Below are 20,640 nucleotides of genomic sequence, written 5' to 3' on the forward strand. Positions count from 1 at the left end.
GTTTTTTTAAACATTATTTCCATTACATGTATTACATTTTTATTTTTTATTTTTTTGGTTACTTTTTTTTTTTTACATGTTTCCATGTTAAATAATAAAATGGAGACTCGATCCTGCAGTCTTGATGTGGGAATCTTAAAGTTTCCTTGATTTCAGGTGTTGGTGTCAAATTAAATAGATGACCACAAAGGATTTTCAGTTTTGTTTCCACCCTGCAGTGGTCAGTGGTCACCGGTGTGAACACCCAGCCAGGATGGTGAGGATGTCCAGGTGTGATGACAATCATCCACATCACAGCTGAGGGTGGGTCTGTCCTAGTGGTCACTCATCACTACTGTAACCATACAAGGCAGCCATTGTGAGCACCTGATCCTCAGTATTGTGGACTCTCATGATAAGGAGGAGCTATACTGATCACAAACATATTCCCCAAATTATGCTGGCTGTTTGTTTTCGGATATTTCATACATACAGTCAGGAAGTAGCTGCTGATCAGTATGCATTTGTACCTCCAATCCTATTTATCAGCACCTCCTATTATTTTAACCTGGTAAAATGTTCCACACAGTTTAACTACAACCATAGATAGATAGATAGACAGACAGACAGACAGATAGGCAGGCAGGCAGACAGACAGACAGACTGTGGACCCTATTGTTGTTATCATTATTTTTATAATATTCATTGCATAGTTTAAGGAGAGAGCAAAAAATTAAAACATTCTCAAGGTCAGATGTGTTCATAAACATAAATGCGAATTGTCTTTCGATTCTTTCACTCCTAAACCCATTATTAAAATATTTTGTGATTGTGAAATGTGCTTAGGGATGACGTGGTCTACATGGGGAGGAGTCGCTTACAATACATTCCTTTTGTACAAGCGTTGTCCTGAGCTTCGGAGCTTAAACCGGAAGCGAGCTATAAATAACATTAGCGGGAAAACCCAGAACATTTTCCAACTTTCGTTACTGATTTTGTCTTCACGAAAACCCAACATTTAGAAACTAACTTTTCCGACCTCGATACACGTGGCATCTGACATATTTTGATTTTGCAAACATGGTAAGTGATTAATTATGTACATTTTGCCTCAAAAATGTCTTTGCACTTGGGACTGTCGGCGTATCTTGAAATGATGTTTAATGTATATCCTCTTACGTCCCTTATGCCCCCTTTCAAGTTTGAATGAACTAGAAGCGTTTAAATCTACTCTTCTGGTGGCATCACAGAGGAAAATATCCAACTTGATGATAAATTCAGACGTATAGATTAAAACATTTACCACAACAAACTGAATCATTTTCGAAAAACGACAGAACATGGAGTACTAGTCAAAACGGATATGACACAAAATGTCCAAACTCATATAGTTAAATCTCGTTTGTAGAAAGGGATCATGGTTTAGGGTAGCGTTAATATTGTAAACCAACATGTTTTGTCACATTGCTAATCCCAGTACTGACAATAGGTTGTTGTTTTTTAATACCCACAGTAGGGCTGGGACGAGTCGAAATTTACTACTTGGGTACCCGACCCCCTATTAACCGACCCTACCCGGGTACCCTCTGCAAATCTGAAGAGTAGGGAACAAAATGTCTGATTGGTAATTGTTTTACTTACTGCTGCCCTGGCTAAAACTATTTAGATACATGTATCAAATAATCAGATCATGAATTCACCGAAGTTGACTGAAGCTTTATCTAAAATTTACTCAAACATTTACAAGTCAAAAGGAATGTGTGCATCATCAGAAAGATATGTGAACATTAGCGACACTGAGCTATAGTAAGTTTTTGTCATTAAACAATATATCACGTGACTAACCAATGGTCTGGGTAGTCCTATGGATACCCAGGTCCTACTCAGGACCCACTCGACCCGAGTACCCGAGTCACCCGTGGCAGGTTTCATGGAATCCCCTAATTGAAACCTCTGTCTACATGAAAAACACAGTATGTGTAGCGTATATTTGATATTTTTGACATTGTCAGAATTTACTTATTAAGTACACAACACAGTGGTAGACAGTAATATGTACTGGTGGTGTATTCCCCATAGGTCCCCACAGCGAAGGTTGTCATTAATTTGGTTAGACAACAGATGGGGATTCTCAGTTTTAAGTAATTACTTTATTGGAATCTCTCAGCTTATCAAACCACCTAACAACCAGCATAACAGTACAGTCCACAAATAAGCATTTGTTAATTATTTTGGATATAAAAGATAAAACTACATCACATCACACATATTGTCTCTGTATATCATTCTGCATTCCGTCTGGCACATTAACAGAGTGGATTGTTCCTAATTCATGTGTTAATACTGTAATGAATGAGGACATTATAATAAGTATTTATGAAACCCCTTGTCTTTTATTAATTATATCATCATAATAATTGTCTAATTACACATTATGGAAGCTCATATTATTTTTTTATCATGAAAGACGTGTGTTGTGACTTGAAGTTCTGTAGATATTGTCCCCTGTACAGAATGTTTGAAAAATATCCAAAGGAAATTCATCCAAATCATCCAAAATTGGCTCCCACAGGAGATATCTCTTGGATGGGGTCAAGCGATATCTAAATTGTAGATATCGCTGCAGTGAAATGGCATCACAATGCTTTGCAGTCCCTTGTGACGGCATTGTTACCATGACATCACAATCAAATGACATCACAAATGGCTCTGCAACTGCTGTTAGCAGTACTTTTTACACTTAAAGCCCCCATTACACTTTCAAATAAACTTTGATCAAAAACTTAGTCAAAGTCCATTTTGACCAAGGTTTTGATAGTGTAACATGCCGTCAAAAACTTTGTCAAATATGCCTATGCCTACCCCGACGCCGCCTTCTCAACATGGCAATACACAAAATACATATCACAACAGCAATACATTCTTCATCAGTAACATCCACCTTGGCAAGATAATTCCTGCCAAAACTTTGACGGCCTATCAAAAACTTTGATGAGTGTAAACAGCCCAACCCGGACCAAGAAAACTTGGTCAAAGTTTTCTTTGACCAAGTTTTTTTTATCAAAGTTTTTGATAGTGTAACGGGGGCTTAAGACACTGCTTATTACTGTCTACAAACTGAAAAAGTTGGAAGAATGATTTTGGATGATAAATAAAATCTCATCCGAGTGTCTTTTGATATCAAGTATGTCAGCACTCATTGATTCTCTATTTAACACCCGATGTAAAAGGTGATTATGCTTGTCGTAAGAGGCGACTAACTGGATCGGTAGTCAGGCTCGCTGACTTGGTTAAAGCATGTCATCAATCCCAATTGCGTGGATCGATGCTCATGATGTCAATCACCGGTTTGTCTGGTCAAGACTTGATTATTTACAGACTGCCGCCATGTAGCTGGAATATTGCTGAGTGCGGCGTAAAACAACAAACCAAACCAAAAAACTTCAGACAGTCTATAACCCAGGCCGGCTTATCTGCTCGCAAAGACACTGAATAAATCTTTATCATTTCCTCAGATTCAGATTTTACTACTGTTCAAATCTACTTCTGCTGAGAGAGCATGAGATGAAGTAGGATGAAATTGTATGATATGTGGCAAGATAATGAGAGTCCTGTTCAAGTCAGAAATTTATTATTTTTAGCTCAGTTAAACTTTAAATTTAATACCCCAAGGGATTAAAAACTTTTTGAGGATATATAGGGCAGGGATGTTGCTCAGATTTATTTATCCCCTGCAATGAAAAAAACATATAGTAGTTCATCACCAAACTTGGTACATAGATAGGTCTGGTGGTGAATTTGGTGCCTTTTGAAAGTTCGGGAATTTTCGAGTCTCCATCACATCAACTTGAATCAAATTTTGTTTTTTTTAATTAGTTAAAATTTGATGTCTATGATTAGAACTTTCCAACACAAAGAGTTATTACTTGGAGATTTCAAATTGAGAAAGCATCTACATTAAGAAGAGTGACTACACAACAAGGTCTACATCCAACTGATGTTGTATTATACTTGTACTCCAAGAAGTACACACATTGTCTTGTTGTGATCACTCTGGAGCCTGTTTCCTGTGTAGAGTCAGACAATGTCATCTGGAGGCTTACACCAAACACACACCAGTTTCTGTGTTGTTGATATAGGCTCATCTGGCTCTAGCCCCACCCTAACTGTAGAGTAAAGTTGGACATCTCTGTATAAAGCTACACCTAACACACACCAGTTTCTGTGTTGTTGATATAGGCTCATCTGGCTCTAGCCCCACCCTAACTGTAGAGTAAAGTTGGACATCTCTGTATAAAGCCCACCGAAAATTTGCAAAAACACCTCATGATCAGTGAGCCATGAGCATTGATTTAGTATAATGCCTAGTTAACTGAGTGCGCTAGTGAGTTGGATTTTATGCCGCTTTTAGCAGTATTCCAGCAATATCATGTTGAGGGACACTAGGAATGTGCCAATGTGGGAATCGAACCTGTGCCTTTGGCGTGATGAGCCAACGCTTTAACCAATTCATCATGATCAATATTTATCAGTGTATACACCGTGTTATTATAAACTTGTGTTGAAAAACAAAGTGGATTTGTTATTTACTTTTAGTGGTACTTACAGTAGCTTTTATAATATTTCACTAGCCCTTTCAATATCAAAACATATTGGCCTTATATAAAATATGTATGTATGGCTTCAACATGTACCTCAAAATGTTGTTTTTGTGATGGAAAGAATTGATTTATTCCTGTTTATATGCTTGATGAAAATAGTCTTCGAACATAGCCAAGAAAAAAAAATGGTTTTGTTATTACATAGTTTCTGTATGTTCTTCATGATCTTACTCCGAAAATCATGTATTGTGTCATGAATGTAGTCATACTGAAAGTAGTTCTGGCAGAACTAGCTGGTTGAGTAAAGTTGGACATCTCTGTATAAAGCCAACCCCAAATTTGCAAAAACACCTCATGATCAGTGAGCCAAAAGCAGTGATTTAGTATAATGCATAGTTAACTGACTGTGTGAGTGAGTTGGATTTTATGCCGCTTTTAGCAGTATTCCAGGAATATCATGTTAGGGGACACCAGGAATGTGCCAATGTGGGAATCGAACCTGGGCCTTTGGCGTGATGAGCCAACGCTTTAACCAATTCATCATGATCAATATTTATCAGTGTATAGACCGTGTCAATATAAAATTGTGTTTATAAACAAAGTAGATTTGTTATTTACTTTTAGTGGTACTTACAGTAGCGTTTATAATATTTCTATAGCCCTTTCAATATCAAAACACAATGGCCTTTTTAAAGTAAAATATGTATGTATGGCTTCAACATGTACCTCAAAATGTTGTTTTTGTGATGGAAAGAATTGATTTATTCCTGTTTATATGCTTGATGAAAATAGTCTTCGAACATAGCCAAGAAAAAACAAATGTTCTAGTTATTACATAGTTTCTGTATGTTCTTCATGATCTTACTCTGAAAATCATGTATTGTGTCATGAATGTAGTCATACTGAAAGTAGTTCCGGCAGAAGGTGTTATTTTGCTTAAGTGAAATACTGATTTAAATTTTTCAGATTAATATGGTATTTCATCAGTAGATAATAACCTTTTTACAAGAAGTAAAATGTGAATGTTCCTTTTTGTGTTGTGTTTTAGAAGTTATAGTAATTATGACAATGGTACGTGATGAATGGTAAGCTGAACACTGCCATGGTGTATCGTTATGTAATTGGTAATGCTGTCCCATGTTTAATGTTGCAGAGTCATCGAGGCGGTGCCCGAGGGGGTCCTCCTGGACCGAACCCAGTTGGTACGTGGAGTTCTTATAGGCCTTTGGTAATTCACCGGGATTGTATGTCAAAGTACAATACATGGGCGGATACAGCTTTTTTGAAAAGGGGGGGGGGGGGGGGGTGCACAATTAAGATCTATTTATTGTCTTTGGTGGTAATTTATACAGAAATAAAGATTTCTTTCGAAATAAAAAGGGAGGGGTGCGCACCCCCGCACCCCACCTCTGTATCCGCCCATGCAATATTTCAGTGCACAGAAAATTAGTAGCGGCTAGTAAGGACTCTAAACCATTCTGGAGAATACCTCAACAGAGTAATATGTCTAGTGTCATTTCACAGTCAGTATCTAGTCAGCAGTGGGTGGATCACTTCATGTCACTCCTGTCTGTTGAACCAGTCAGAGTATTTGCTTCTGATTTTGATGATGATTTGCTTTCTTCTACACAAAGACCCACTGGAGAACTTGATCAACCAATCACTGATCAAGACGTTTTATCTACCGGTAATATACTGAATGCTGCAAATAACAAATCACCAGGACCAGATGGCGTGGCTGTTGAATTTTTTTAACTTCTAGGTACCTGACTGTACCATATCTTGCTCGCCATTTTAATCACATTCTTCATCGTGGTAGATTCCCCAGTTGCTGGGTTAAGGGTATTATATGCCCTCTCTTCAAGTCTGACTGTGAAAATGACCCCAGAAACTATAGAGGTATTTCTCTCAATCAATGGAAAGTATTTACGTCTATTTTGAACAACCATCTGCCGAATTGGCATGAGAATCATAATATTATTAATGAACAACAACCAGGTTTTAAGGCTCATTGCTCCACTGTTGAAAATATTGTTTCATTACAGGATATAGTTCAAATATACATTGATAAGAAGAGAGGCAGATTTTACTGCCTCTTCATTGACTTTTCCAAGGCATTTGCCAGTTCACATGCACAACATTTACTCACGTAAGTAATTTTGCATATGTGTAACTATACATACGTGTGTATAAGTAAATTTACTCTGCACTCACATGGAAATTAACTAATACCCTGTTCACATGCGCCTCGGTACATATGTGTGTATATATGCTGTGTGTGTAGAAATACATACATGGGTATACTTGTCATGTGAACGCGTTTACTCGTGTGTATAATAACACCAAGAGCAAATTTGCATCATGTCTGGAGCAGGTGCAAATGTAAATGTAAATTTGCACTGTGTGTTTATGTTGCAATGTGAACGTTTATGTCAACATTAAGAGGATGATCTAATTAATATCTGTTTTTTTGCTAACACCAAACAAATTGTCAACAGTTGCCAACTCTTTTGAGCGGACGGTGTTTTCTTTTGGTTTCATTGAGTCAAAACTTTGTGTACAAATTAAATCAAACAAATGTTGCTTCACGCGAACATTTTTAGTGAAGTAACTCTCTTCTCATTCAACTTTGATTGGAAAACAACCTGTTTTGTTTTGAAAGTCATGAACAGACTGACGAAGATGTGTTTCTTACACAGTTTACATACTATATTTATGTATGTGTGTATAGAGGCACATGTGAAACAGGTATAAGTGGTTTACCTGTAACATTGGCACCTGTTAAGGATGTGTTTAAGTCCACACATATTTATTATATTTATATACAAGTTAATTACCCTTATGGCCAGAGAGGGTGGCCAAGATATTACTGTTATCTCGTCTATGTGTAGGATAAAACATGTCAGGGGGTTTAAAATCTCATAAACCGATAACTTATAAACCGAAAAAAGAAACTTTAAACAACATTAAGCAACATTAGTATGTTTGAAACATACCTTCCATGAACCTTAGGAAACGGGCGTAAAATAGCAGTTGCTGGCGGACAGTGCTTGAAAAAGAAATTCTTTAAAACATTGTGATTTATTGGCGCCTCTGTAGCTTGGCGGTAGACTCAGTGGGCTCCAGATTCAAAGGTTGCGTGTTCGATTCGCGGGAATATAAATACATCATTTGTCATTTGATTTTACATGTCATTATATTACATGTTCAAATGCAAAATAAATTTCCAGTGAGAAACATTCATATATTTCAATATAAACGGAAGTTATATGTATAAAAATTCTTGGGATATTATTTAAAATCCTGGCGATATAACATTATAATGCAAATATCCCTGTTTATAAGATTTAACCTGCCTGGAGTACAATAGGATGATATCACTGGAGGTTTATAATTAGGATTTGTGTTCTCTCATGTTTGCTGATGATATCTCAGAAATATCTGACACCTGTACACAAGTGCAGAGCAAGATAACTTACTAGAAAGTTTTTGTAAACATACTGGCGTGAAAGTAGAAAAGTGGTCCCTTAAGGTCGTATGAAAAGTGGTTTTATGATGGTACATCTATAGAAACAGTATCTTTCTATAAATACCTGGGACCTTTTTTCACAATAGGCAACATATTTTGTTTATAATTATGAAAGGAGACTTTGTACCATCAGTTGTCCAGATCCATTTGAGATATTTCAGTGTATGATAAAACCTGTCCAATGGTTCTGAAATATGGGGCACGACTTATTGTAATACTATTTTAATCTGATCATATTAAGTTATTGTAAATCTAGTTTAAAGTTTGGTGGATTAATATGTAATAATATGGTTTAAGGGAATGTGGAAGAATGCCTTTGCAATTTGTATATTGACAAAGTCAATTAAGTATTGGTGCAGACTATCACATTCAGCAAACAATGGGTATCAAAACAATGTTATATTATGTTAAAACTTTGGATGGTGTAGGCCGTAATACCAGGGCAACACCAATAAGAGATACTCTGTTTAGATTTGGATTTGGATGTGTCTGGATTAGTCAGGAAATAGGAAAACAAGCGGCCTTTATTGCACTTTTTGAGCAAAGAGTTGTTTATTTGCCTCTTTCAATAAAGGTAGACACTTGTTCACTATCAATTTATGAACTTTGCAAAACGTACGTAATAGCTATTGGCGATTTCATCTGGGGATTATATATTATAGCTGTGAATTACATATATTTTTAGATACCTACATGTAAAGATTGTGGAGTTTATGAAGAACAATAAACTTTGAACATTCAATTGAAAACTTATTATCGGAAGTACTAACATGCATGACATTTTTTTAATAATGACAACATTGGTGTATAATAATAACGTTATTGATAATTTATAACAATAATGGCTCTAGTCGTGGCAACTTCCAAACTTTCGGGAAATTGTAATCTATCGGACCGTCATTCAGGCGATGTTTCTGACAGATCACGATCTGAAAAATACTATCATGAAAGTGTATCCCGTGGATAAGCCGACCCCTTTCTACAGAATCTTTTTTCTGGTCCTCAAAATTCGGCTTATACGCGGTCATATTATACTGTACATGATAATCTCTTTCAGTAATGGCAAGGCTGCTTACATGCAAATCAGAAGTGGTTTTTTTTCAACTTTTAATATTGAAAAGTATTCAAGCATAGGTGTCCTTCCTCAACATTTGAGAGTATCCTATTCCAGATAAGATGTTGCAATTTCAAGCTTGCTGATGAGACTGATATTAAAACATAATTTATTATGAAAGATGTTGTATGTCATGCAAGCTTAAAGGCTATTTTGCTGTTGAAGATGAATTGCACATCATCTATGTATGAGACTCCTACTCTAAATTGAGAAACAAACCCATGAAGCTCTGGGTTAGAATTGGTCTTCAGCAACCCATGCTTAAGAGGCGACTAACGGGATGGGGTGGACAGGCTCGCTGACTTAGTTGATGCATGTCATCGTATCCCAATGGCATGGATCGATGCTCACTCTGTCAATCACTCGATTGTCTAGCCCAGACTCAATTATTTACAGACCGCCATCATATAGCTGGAATATCACTGAGTGTGTTAAGCAACAAAGAAATAAAGAATTGAGAAACAAGTTCATTGTAATATATTTTAGTAAATATCCTTCAATTAACCATTTTATTTCTATCATGCAGACAGAGTAAGACCATTGATGTTATCACAAATGTCAGTCTATCATGTATCATGTAAATATAAAAAGAAACACCAAATTGTAATCTTTTCAAATTGTAATTGTATGTAATTTTGAGCCAGAGGCCTCACGGAAATAAAACTGTCTGTCTGTCTGTCTGTCTGTCTGTCTGTCTGTCTGTCTGTCCAAGTGAAATTGGTGTGCTTTTTATGTGTTTATTAACTTTTCAGAAACCTTGATGTTTCTCATGTTTATCTCGTTTATGCCATTTGGATAAACAATGTTTTCTTTTTATGAAAACATGGCAAAATGTAATTGGGAACAATCTTCTGCTTAGAAAGCATGACATCTAGCAAGATGAAATGTGGGTGTGATGTGTAGCATGATAATGAGAGTCCTAGACAAGTTTTAAAGGGAAATGTCACACCTCATCCCTTCAGCAGTCGTTGTGTACATCAAACATTATCTTGCAGTGTTAAATTTCAGAGTTCAACTTTGTGTCCACAGATCAGGACTGCTCTGGGATACAGATAGGCGATGGTAACACGGTGAACGTGATGAACGTACCGGGCGGAATGCAGACAAGAAGTCAAGCTCGGGCAGCAGCAGGGGCACCCAAAGTGAAAGTGAAGACACCAAAACGACCTCTGTCCAGTTAGTAAACAGCAGGGGGATTACTGGGGCATGTAACTGAGACACTGGGCCCCGTCTCATAAAGCGATCTTAGTGCTAGGTTGATCGTAAGCCTATGATAAAGTATGGGAGTTACGACCAACTTAGCACTAAGATCTCTTTGTGGAACAGGGCCCAGGGCATATTCTGGTTGGGATATAGGGAAGCTGGAATTGTGTTAATAGACACTGTTTCAAAATATACATTTGTTCCCATTCAAAGGAGGAGCCAAAATAATATATATAAAATATTTTAAATCCTAATTTTTTCAGAACACCCAGCATGTTCAGTGAACAAAGTTTGTTTTGACGAACCCGAGGCAAAATTGTTTTAAGCCATATTTTCTATGATTAGTTTGTTTTTTTAATAACACGCAGGAATGACAATTAAACCAGTCCTATGGCTGAAGCTATTGCCTAATGTGTCAGTAAGTCTGTTGTGTCCTAAATATGTGACAAATGGCCAGTGTAAGATTTTCAGGTGAGCTTTTTAATAGATTATGTATTTAACATGTTTAATGTCCCAAATGAACAGTTTATACAAGGAACGAACCTAGTCATTGGAACATCTTCAAAAGTTTTGATGTTGAATAATGATTACGGTAGAGTATATTCCTAAGAGGCATACATATATAGAACTGTAAATGCTTATAATGACCTTTTTAAACAAATTATCAGCTAAAGAAAACTGATTTGATACATAAGGCAAACATAAACCAGTATCAATCTATCAATCCTACTCATCAGCGGTGAATGAAACAGTCAGTCACTATCGGGAGTGAATCAAACACTCAGTCACCATCAGCAGTGAGTCAAACACTCAGTCACCATCGGCAGTGAATCAAACACTCAGCCAACATCACGCAGTGAATCAAACACTCAGTCAACATCACACAGTGAATCAAACAGTCAGTCACCATCGGCAGTGAATCAAACACTCAGTCAACATCACGCAGTGAATCAAACAGTCAGTCACCATCACGCAGTGAATCAAACAGTCAGTCACCATCAGCAGTGAATCAAACACTCAGTCAACATCACACAGTCAATTAAACACTCAGTCACCATCAGCAGTGAATCAAACAGTCAGTCACCATCAGCAGTGAATCAAACACTCAGTCAACATCAAGCAGTGAATCAAACAGTCAGTCACCATCACGCAGTGAATCAAACAGTCAGTCACCATCAGCAGTGAATCAAACACTCAGCCAACATCACGCAGTGAATCAAACACTCAGTCAACATCACACAGTGAATCAAACAGTCAGTCACCATCAGCAGTGAATCAAACACTCAGTCACCATCAGCAGTGAATCAAACACTCAGTCAACATCACACAGTGAATCAAACAGTCAGTCACCATCGGCACTGAATCAAACACTCAGTCAACATCACGCAGTGAATCAAACAGTCAGTCACCATCAGCAGTGAATCAAACACTCAGTCAACATCACGCAGTGAATCAAACACTCAGTCAACATCACACAGTGAATCAAACAGTCACCATCAGCAGTGAATCAAACACTCAGTCAACATCACGCAGTGAATCAAACACTCAGTCAACATCACACAGTGAATCAAACTGTCAGTCACCATCAGCAGTGAATCAAACACTCAGTCACCATCAGCAGTGAATCAAACACTCAGTCAACATCACACAGTGAATCAAACAGTCAGTCACCATCGGCACTGAATGAAACACTCAGTCAACATCACGCAGTGAATCAAACAGTCAGTCACCATCGGCAGTGAATCAAACACTCAGTCAACATCACGCAGTGAATCAAACACTCAGTCAACATCACACAGTGAATCAAACAGTCAGTCACCATCAGCAGTGAATCAAACACTCAGTCACCATCAGCAGTGAATCAAACACTCAGTCAACATCACACAGTGAATCAAACAGTCAGTCACCATCGGCACTGAATCAAACACTCAGTCAACATCACGCAGTGAATCAAACAGTCAGTCACCATCAGCAGTGAATCAAACACTCAGTCAACATCACGCAGTGAATCAAACACTCAGTCAACATCACACAGTGAATCAAACAGTCACCATCAGCAGTGAATCAAACACTCAGTCAACATCACGCAGTGAATCAAACACTCAGTCAACATCACACAGTGAATCAAACTGTCAGTCACCATCAGCAGTGAATCAAACACTCAGTCACCATCAGCAGTGAATCAAACACTCAGTCAACATCACACAGTGAATCAAACAGTCAGTCACCATCGGCACTGAATGAAACACTCAGTCAACATCACGCAGTGAATCAAACAGTCAGTCACCATCAGCAGTGAATCAAACAGTCAGTCACCATCGGCAGTGAATCAGTCAGTCACCATCAGCGGTGAATCAACCAGTCAGCCACCATTGTTACGTGTTGATTCCCAAATTGAAACAATATGTTTATCCAGAAATCTGTACATAAAAGAACTTAGTTTGAAACCAACAAACAACCAACAAGTGGTATGCAATCACAATCAACAAATGTATTACAAAATTCACTAAGTTTACAAATCAATACAAATTACTGTACCGCAATTACAATGGCAGTAAACAGTAGAGTGGTAGTACAATATTTAATGCAATAAATAATATGATGGCAGTGGTCACTATCAAGTGCAAAATTACAGTGATGATAACAAAACTCAGTGCTTCCAAGATGGCCTTGACAGGGAATCAGGGATGATGAGCAAGCCTCACTTGAAAGCTGGTTCCAAAGCAATGAAAATGTGTGTGAGTCGAAATGTGTGAGAGATAATGTGTGAGACATATGCAAACACACAATATATACAGTCAATATTCTTTATTCATTTCATACTGTAGGCCATCGACCCATTTTACATTTAGATAGTCAGGTCCTCAATGGACATTAAATATATACAGTCCAACTTGCTTCCAGAACACCGCAGAATATTCCATACCACTCCACGGTATTCTGGAAGTTTACACACCAAACTAGTGTCTAAGTATAGAAACTTCCAGATGACTGCTTAGATTAAATGACACTACATTTCAGCCAACTAATCACTGCCCAAATACAACGCAATGAGCATATACCGAATCTCCACAGAAACAATGTAACAGTGTCACAATCATTGTGAAACAATACAATACATTATCATAATTCACCATCAGAAGTGAATCAAATATAATTACACACAGTCAAGCTTTCGGCCTCCCGGCCTTCATCAGGCACACTCGGTTGGTTTTGTACTACATCATTCGAGTTCCTTTTCAACCATTGCTGTAACTGACTTGAGCTATGACTTCATTACTAACAGTGACTTCAAAGCTATTGTACATTGTGACATCGTGATAGGTTTGACGTCATGGCAACTCCTGTCTCTGTACAAGCAGTTCTTCACATGCTGAGGGAAGGGATGTCTTCCTATTAAGGCCTTTTGGGTGTTCTATCCTGGGGCGTTCTCTCCACCTGTTTTCTATTATATATCCATAAGTTCTACCTGTCTCACAGATCCTTTCAATTATCAGGACAAAAACGTCCCTAGGTGTTTGTTATAACCACGTTTTACTTTTATTTTAATCAGCGTCAGGCAGACCTTTGGAGTTTGTTATACCGGTAACCATGTTTCACTGTTATCTTACTCAGGGTCTGAAAGTCCCTTGGAGTTTGTTGAAACCATGTTTTTCTGTAATCCTTCAAGAGTCGGAAAGTCCCTCAGAGTTTGTTGTAACCATGTTTTCCTGTAATCCTTCAAGAGTAGGAAAGTCCCTTGGAGTTTGTCATAACCATGTTTTCCTGTAATCCTTCAAGAGTAGGAAAGTCCCTTGGAGTTTGTCATAACCATGTTTTCCTGTAATCCTTCAAGAGTAGGAAAGTCCCTTGGAGTTTGTTGTAACCATGTTTTCCTGTAATCCTTCAAGAGTTGGAAAGTCCCTTGGAGTTTGTCATAACCATGTTTTCCTGTAATCCTTCAAGAGAAGGAAAGTCCCTCAGAGTTTGTTATAACCATGTTTTCCTGTAATCCTTCAAGAGTAGGAAAGTCCCTTGGAGTTTGTTGTAACCATGTTTTCCTGTAATCCTTCAAGAGTCGGAAAGTCCCTTGGAGTTTGTTATAACCATGTTTTCCTGTAATCCTTCAAGAGTTGGAAAGTCCCTTGGAGTTTGTCATAACCATGTTTTCCTGTAATCCTTCAAGAGAAGGAAAGTCCCTCAGAGTTTGTTGTAACCATGTTTTCCTGTAATCCGTCAAGAGTAGGAAAGTCCCTTGGAGTTTGTTGTAACCATGTTTTCCTGTAATCCTTCAAGAGTCGGAAAGTCCCTTGGAGTTTGCTATAACCATGTTTTCCTGTAATCCCTCAAATTTGGAAAGTCCCTTGGAGTTTGTTGTAACCATGTTTTCCTGTAATCCTTCAAAAGTAGGAAAGTCCCTCAGAGTTTGTTGTAACCATGTTTTCCTGTAATCCTTCAAGAGTTGGAAAGTCCCTTGGAGTTTGTCATAACCATGTTTTCCTGTAATCCTTCAAGAGTCGGAAAGTCCCTTGGAGTTTGTTGTAACCATGTTTTCCTGTAATCCTTCAAGAGTAGGAAAGTCCCTTGGAGTTTGTTGTAACCGTGTTTTCCTGTAATTCTTCAAGATTTGGAAAGTCCTTTGGAGTTTGTTATAATCGTGTTTTCCTGTAATCCTTCAAGAGTTGGAAAGTCCCTTGGAGTTTGTTATAACCATGTTTTCCTGTAATCCTTCAAGAGTAGGAAAGTCCCTTGGAGTTTGTTGTAACCATGTTTTCCTGTAATCCTTCAAGAGTCGGAAAGTCCCTTGGAGTTTGTTATAATCGTGTTTTCCTGTAATCCTTCAAGAGTAGGAAAGTCCCTTGGAGTTTGTTATAACCATGTTTTCCAGTAATCCTCCAAGAGTCGGAAAGTCCCTTGGAGTTTGTTGTAACCATGTTTTCCTGTAATCCTTCAAGAGTAGAAAAGTCCCTTGGAGTTTGTTATAACCATGTTTTCCTGTAATCCTTCAAGAGTAGGAAAGTCCCTCAGAGTTTGTTGTAACCATGTTTTCCTGTAATCCTTCAAGAGTCGGAAAGTCCCTTGGAGTTTGTTGTAAGCATGTTTTCCTGTAATCCTTCAAGAGTTGGAAAGTCCCTTGGAGTTTGTTGTAACCGTGTTTTCCTGTAATCCTTCAAGAGTAGGAAAGTCCCTTGGAGTTGTTTATAATGGTGTTTTCCTGTAATCCTTCAAGAGTAGGAAAGTCCCTTGGAGTTTGTTGTAACCATGTTTTCCTGTAATCCTTCAAGAGTAGAAAGTCCCTTGGAGTTTTTTGTAACCATGTTTTCCTGTAATCCTTCAAGAGTAGGAAAGTCCCTTGGAGTTTGTTGTAACCGTGTTTTCCTGTAATCCTTCAAGAGTTGGAAAATTCCTTGGCGTTTGTTGTACCCATGTTTTCCTGTAATCCTTCAACAGTAGGAAAGTCCCTTGGAGTTTGTCATAACCATGTTTTCCTGTAATCCTTCAAGAGTCGGAAAGTTCCTTGGCGTTTGTTATAACCGTGTTTTCCTGTAATCCTTCAAGAGTAGGAAAGTTCCTTGGCGTTTGTTATAACCATGTTTTCCTGTAATCCTTCAAGAGTAGGAAAGTCCCTTGGAGTTTGTTGTAACCATGTTTTCCTGTAATCCTTCAAGAGTAGGAAAGTCCCTTGGAGTTTGTTATAACCATGTTTTCCTGTAATCCTTCAAGAGTAGGAAAGTCCTTCAGAGTTTGTTATAACCATGTTTTCCTGTAATCCTTCAAGAGTAGGAAAGTCCCTTGGAGTTTGTTGTAACCATGTTTTCCTGTAATCCATCAAGAGTCGGAAAGTCCCTTTGAGTTTGTTGTAACTGTGTTTTCCTGTAATACTTCAAGAGTATGAAAGTCCCTTGGAGTTTGTTATAACCATGTTTTCCTGTAATCCTTCAAGAGTAGGAAAGTCCCTCAGAGTTTGTTGTAACCATGTTTTCCTGTAATCCTTCAAGAGTAGGAAAGTCTCTTGGAGTTTGTTGTAACCATGTTTTCCTGTAATCCTTCAAGAGTCGGAAAGTCCCTTGGAGTTTGTTGTAACCATGTTTTCCTGTAATCCTTCAAGAGTAGGAAAGTCCCTTGGAATTTGTTGTAACCATGTTTTCCTGTAATCCTTCAAGAGTTGGAAAGTCCCTTGGAGTTTGTCATAACCATGTTTTCCTGTAATCCTTCAAGAGTCGGAAAGTCCCTTGGAGTTTGTTATAACCATGTTTTCCTGTAATCCTTCAAGAGTAGGAAAGTCCCTTGGAGTTTGTTATAACCATGTTTTCCAGTATTCCTTCAAGAGTCGGAAAGTCCCTTGGAGTTTATTGTAACCATGTTTTCCTGTAATCCTTCAAGAGTAGAAAAGTCCCTTGGAGTTTGTTATAACCATGTTTTCCTGTAATCCTTCAAGAGTAGGAAAGTCCCTTGGAATTTGTTGTAACCATGTTTTCCTGTAATCCTTCAAGAGTTGGAAAGTCCCTTGGAGTTTGTTGTAACCGTGTTTTCCTGTAATCCTTCAAGAGTAGGAAAGTCCCTCAGAGTTTGTTGTAACCATGTTTTCCTGTAATCCTTCAAGAGTCGGAAAGTCCCTTGGAGTTTGTTGTAACCATGTTTTCCTGTAATCCTTCAAGAGTTGGAAAGTCCCTTGGAGTTTGTTGTAACCATGTTTTCCTGTAATCCTTGCAGAGTCTGAAAATGAGCCCACGAGTGAGCAGATGGAGAATGTGTGCAAAAAACTGGCTAAGTACAAAGACACGGCATGGAAGGACCTAGGGACCCAGCTAGGCCTGACCACTTGGGAACTGGAGACGATCCACCATGACCACCACATAGAAGGGGACCGCGAGCTGAGCTACCAGACCCTATTGGTGTGGAAAAGACGCCAGCCCACCCCTCCACAAGTCAAGGTTTTAGCTAAAGCACTCTGTGATATTGGTAGAGGAGACCTCTCTGACACTTTGACATAATCAGGATTTGTATCTGGATAAGCAAATGTTTATTCATTTTTTTAATGTTTATCCTACGTCGAAAGTCCATTGATAGGTGTGTAATTTTCCAAGTGGGATGGAAATGGGGCTTTGCCATCTTCACAATGAATTTTGTCGCTTTCAAAAGGATTAATCTATTATACAACACTGTACTTAATTTAAATTTCATAACTTACATTTGCAAAAACACAAATGACCAGCAACTGAGTTTTGTTTAAATTTCATAACCCCAAGGGTTGCGTTGTACATCGTGATCTTAACGCTAAGGTTATCGTAACTCTCATACCTCCCATACGTAGCGCTAAGGTGATCGTAACTCCCTACCTTCCATTACATAGTGCTAAGGTGATCATAACTCCCATTCAAAGCACTAAGATGATCATAACTTTACCAAGTTTTCCTATAATAATTAGATCCACATCAAGTGCTTTTATGAGTTATCATGGTGTAATATTAATACATCATGATAGCTCATAAGAGCACTTCTAATTATTATAGGAAAACTTAGTATAAATGTCATATCATGATAACTCCCTTACCTCCCACACATAGCGCTAAGGTGATCATAACTCCCTACCTCCCATACGTAGTGCTAAGGTGATTGTGAGTCGGATACTTTCCATAGGTAGTGCTAAGGTGATCGTAACTCCCATACGCAGTGCTAAGGTGATCATAAGTCATCCATCACTTGGAGCAGATGATGTAGACTTACATTCGTCGTTCCATCTTCCATCCATCCAACTTCAAATGCGATAAGTTTTCTCTGAAACCACTATGGATTCAATGATGACAGTTTCATACATCATACACTCTAGATGACATATTGAATTCATCATTAAGTGATGAATATGTTGTCATGTTTGAAAACCGCCATCAAGAATTAGTGTTTAGCACCCTTTTGTTTGCTTTTGCTCAAATGAGGTAACGGTGCGTTTCAAGAACATAACATATAAACCGTTTCATATATCTTCATGAGACTCTGTTTACACATCCGGCATTTGCTGAACTAGTGACTTTGATGTTCTGGAATTTTTTTTTAAGTTTCAAAGTTCAAATTGGGGTCCCTTTTTGTGGTGTAAAACATTTCATTATTTCTCCATGAAACTTTGCAATGTATTATACTAGGTAGGACTGGTGCCTATTTTCACAGAAATTGAAACTATTAAATACAATTGTGAACATGCAAAGATGGTGGCGGATATGAATGACTTTGTCTTCTTGTTGTCCTCGATTTGTCAACATTTAGGCTTGTGTAGCGGCCATAAACTTTCTGAGTCTGTGATGGGATCGGACCATCTGATCCAAGGTCGGACGCCTTGTCCGCATGACCAAAGGGTTTAACCCCATCAGCAGGCTGACAAGATAAGGATGTCATCTGTGAGATGACTCTATGCCCTGCTACATACTCCCACGTCAACAGAAGGTACTGAGGCTTATTTTGCTCAAATGTAATATTAACTTGCTCAGACCCACGTTGGGCGCCAATGTAGCGGCCACAAAATTTTCGAGTCCCAAGGATTTGAAACACGGACCTTCTGATCTGAGGTTGGACGCTTTGTCCACATGAAATAGATGTTAACCCCTTCAGCATGCTGACAAGGTGCGGATGTCATCTGTGGGATGACTCCATGCCCTGCTACACTTCTATAGCATCCTCCAACTCCCCGAACCCTCTAACTTTTGGCCATCAGCAGCTTGTTGCAGACTTGGCTCAGGTCTGTGATCTCATGAAGATGAACTGGTAAGTATCCAGTGGCAACATTACACTGTTTGCTTTTTGTGTTGTGAGTACGAGTTATTGGTTTCCCATTGTTTGAATCCCCAGGGACCATATCCGTATAGGGTCTCCGGAATCCCTAATGCTTACAGATGGTCAACTGTGGTCAGTTTCGCATAATCATTGTAAAGATCTAATAGATTTATCATCCATAAAAACCCATTCCAAGTGTTCTGTCTATTTTCCAAAAATAACAGAAACATGAAGATCATCATAATTTTTGTAAAATTCATTGATATCAGCCTGTGATAGTGTTTGAGTCCCTATTTGTTTGCTTGGGTCATTAAATGACAGCTGGCAAATTAGTTCTGTATGTATTTGTAACTCACATGGATTTGTAGAGGTTGAACATAACCTTGCTTGAAAAGGTTTGTCAGTGTTCCCGTTTAGGTTAAGACCAGTAATTCATGTGACTGTCAGTCCCTGTGGAATCGTTGTTGCTGAACAAAATATCGGTGATATTCATAAAGTACATTTTTCTAACAAATTCAGCTTGTCTGTTACCATCAGGGTTTCCCCTTGTCTATTTCTAGGTTAAATATCCATTTGTAGCGACTTCGTCTTAAAATATGATAAAAAAAAGAAGAGAAATTTGTGACTGAAGTTTGTGTGAATGACGTATAGATCTAACTAAGTTACTTCAAAATGACATCTTTGCACTGAACATGATGTTGAAAGAATTAAAACCAAATAATTTCCATGCGTTTTTATATTTGTTGAAAGTTGGGACTGGCAAAAATTAGGGGGGACTGGTAATTTTTAGAGTTGCCTGTCCACAAGGACTGGCAGTTTCAAAAGCCAGCGGGAACACTGTTTGTGTGTGTTGAGATTAATGTCCTGGTGCATGGGGTCAGTTGTCCACTGGTTGTAGACTGGAATGGATTGAACAACCTGGACTCTCCAACAAAGCTTTGTTTCAGGAGTGATGTCCCAATCTCTATCATTTCCACCGCTAACCTATCACATCATGTCTAGCCCATGAGAGAACTTTGATTGGATGGCTAGTTCTAGCATCATGTCATAATGAAGCGACTTAAAGGTAGCAAATAAGCTCAGGGTATTTATCATCACAGAATTGAGATATAATACAGCTGGAATCGTGAGACCTTCCTTTTTTGTATACTTGTAGTCAAACATGACATTGTATATTGTCAAATTGTTCATGTGCCATTAGCGGTATGCACATTTTGTAACTCTGCCTCCATCCGTGAAGATTAGCTCCCTTTCCTTGTCTCATCCATGGCAGTTCAATAAACACCGGTTCCAATGCTGGATGGTTGAGTGACCTCCGTGGTCAGTACTGGCGATGTACGTACTTAGCATCATTTTTCAAGGGTCACCTAGGTATGTAGTGTCAAACATGAACATATGCCAACAAGTGTCCATAATTCTGAGCATGTTGTAAATATGATTAACAGTTGAAGAACACATTGTTTATGCCT

General features: G+C 38.3%; 1 protein-coding gene across 2 annotated transcripts; it reads left to right on the forward strand.

Moving 5' to 3' along the window:
• The first annotated feature begins 698 nt into the window (after positions 1-698).
• LOC124148300 lies at positions 699-19,811 on the forward strand. Of its 2 annotated transcripts, none has more exons than XM_048398908.1 (4): positions 699-1,062; positions 5,734-5,782; positions 10,253-10,399; positions 17,120-19,811. In XM_048398908.1, exons 1-4 carry the CDS (start codon positions 1,060-1,062, stop codon positions 17,398-17,400), a joined length of 480 nt encoding a protein of 159 aa, XP_048254865.1. In that variant the 5' UTR covers positions 699-1,059; the 3' UTR covers positions 17,401-19,811. The 2 variants fall into 2 exon arrangements, with proteins under 2 accessions (XP_048254865.1, XP_048254864.1); XM_048398907.1 differs by having other exon boundaries at positions 703-1,062; positions 10,232-10,399.
• Positions 19,812-20,640: the final 829 nt, after the last annotated feature.

Source organism: Haliotis rufescens, unplaced genomic scaffold, assembly GCF_023055435.1.
Source record: "Haliotis rufescens isolate VD_foot unplaced genomic scaffold, xgHalRufe1.0.p SCAF_19, whole genome shotgun sequence".
Classification (NCBI taxonomy): domain Eukaryota; kingdom Metazoa; phylum Mollusca; class Gastropoda; order Lepetellida; family Haliotidae; genus Haliotis; species Haliotis rufescens.

Bases quoted from the DNA above. Each gene is read 5' to 3' on its own strand.
- LOC124148300 (XM_048398907.1), top strand. The intron at 5,783-10,231 runs GTACGTGGAGTT...GTTAAATTTCAG, and splicing joins TCCTGGACCGAACCCAGTTG to AGTTCAACTTTGTGTCCACA. The intron at 10,400-17,119 runs GTTAGTAAACAG...TAATCCTTGCAG, and splicing joins ACCAAAACGACCTCTGTCCA to AGTCTGAAAATGAGCCCACG.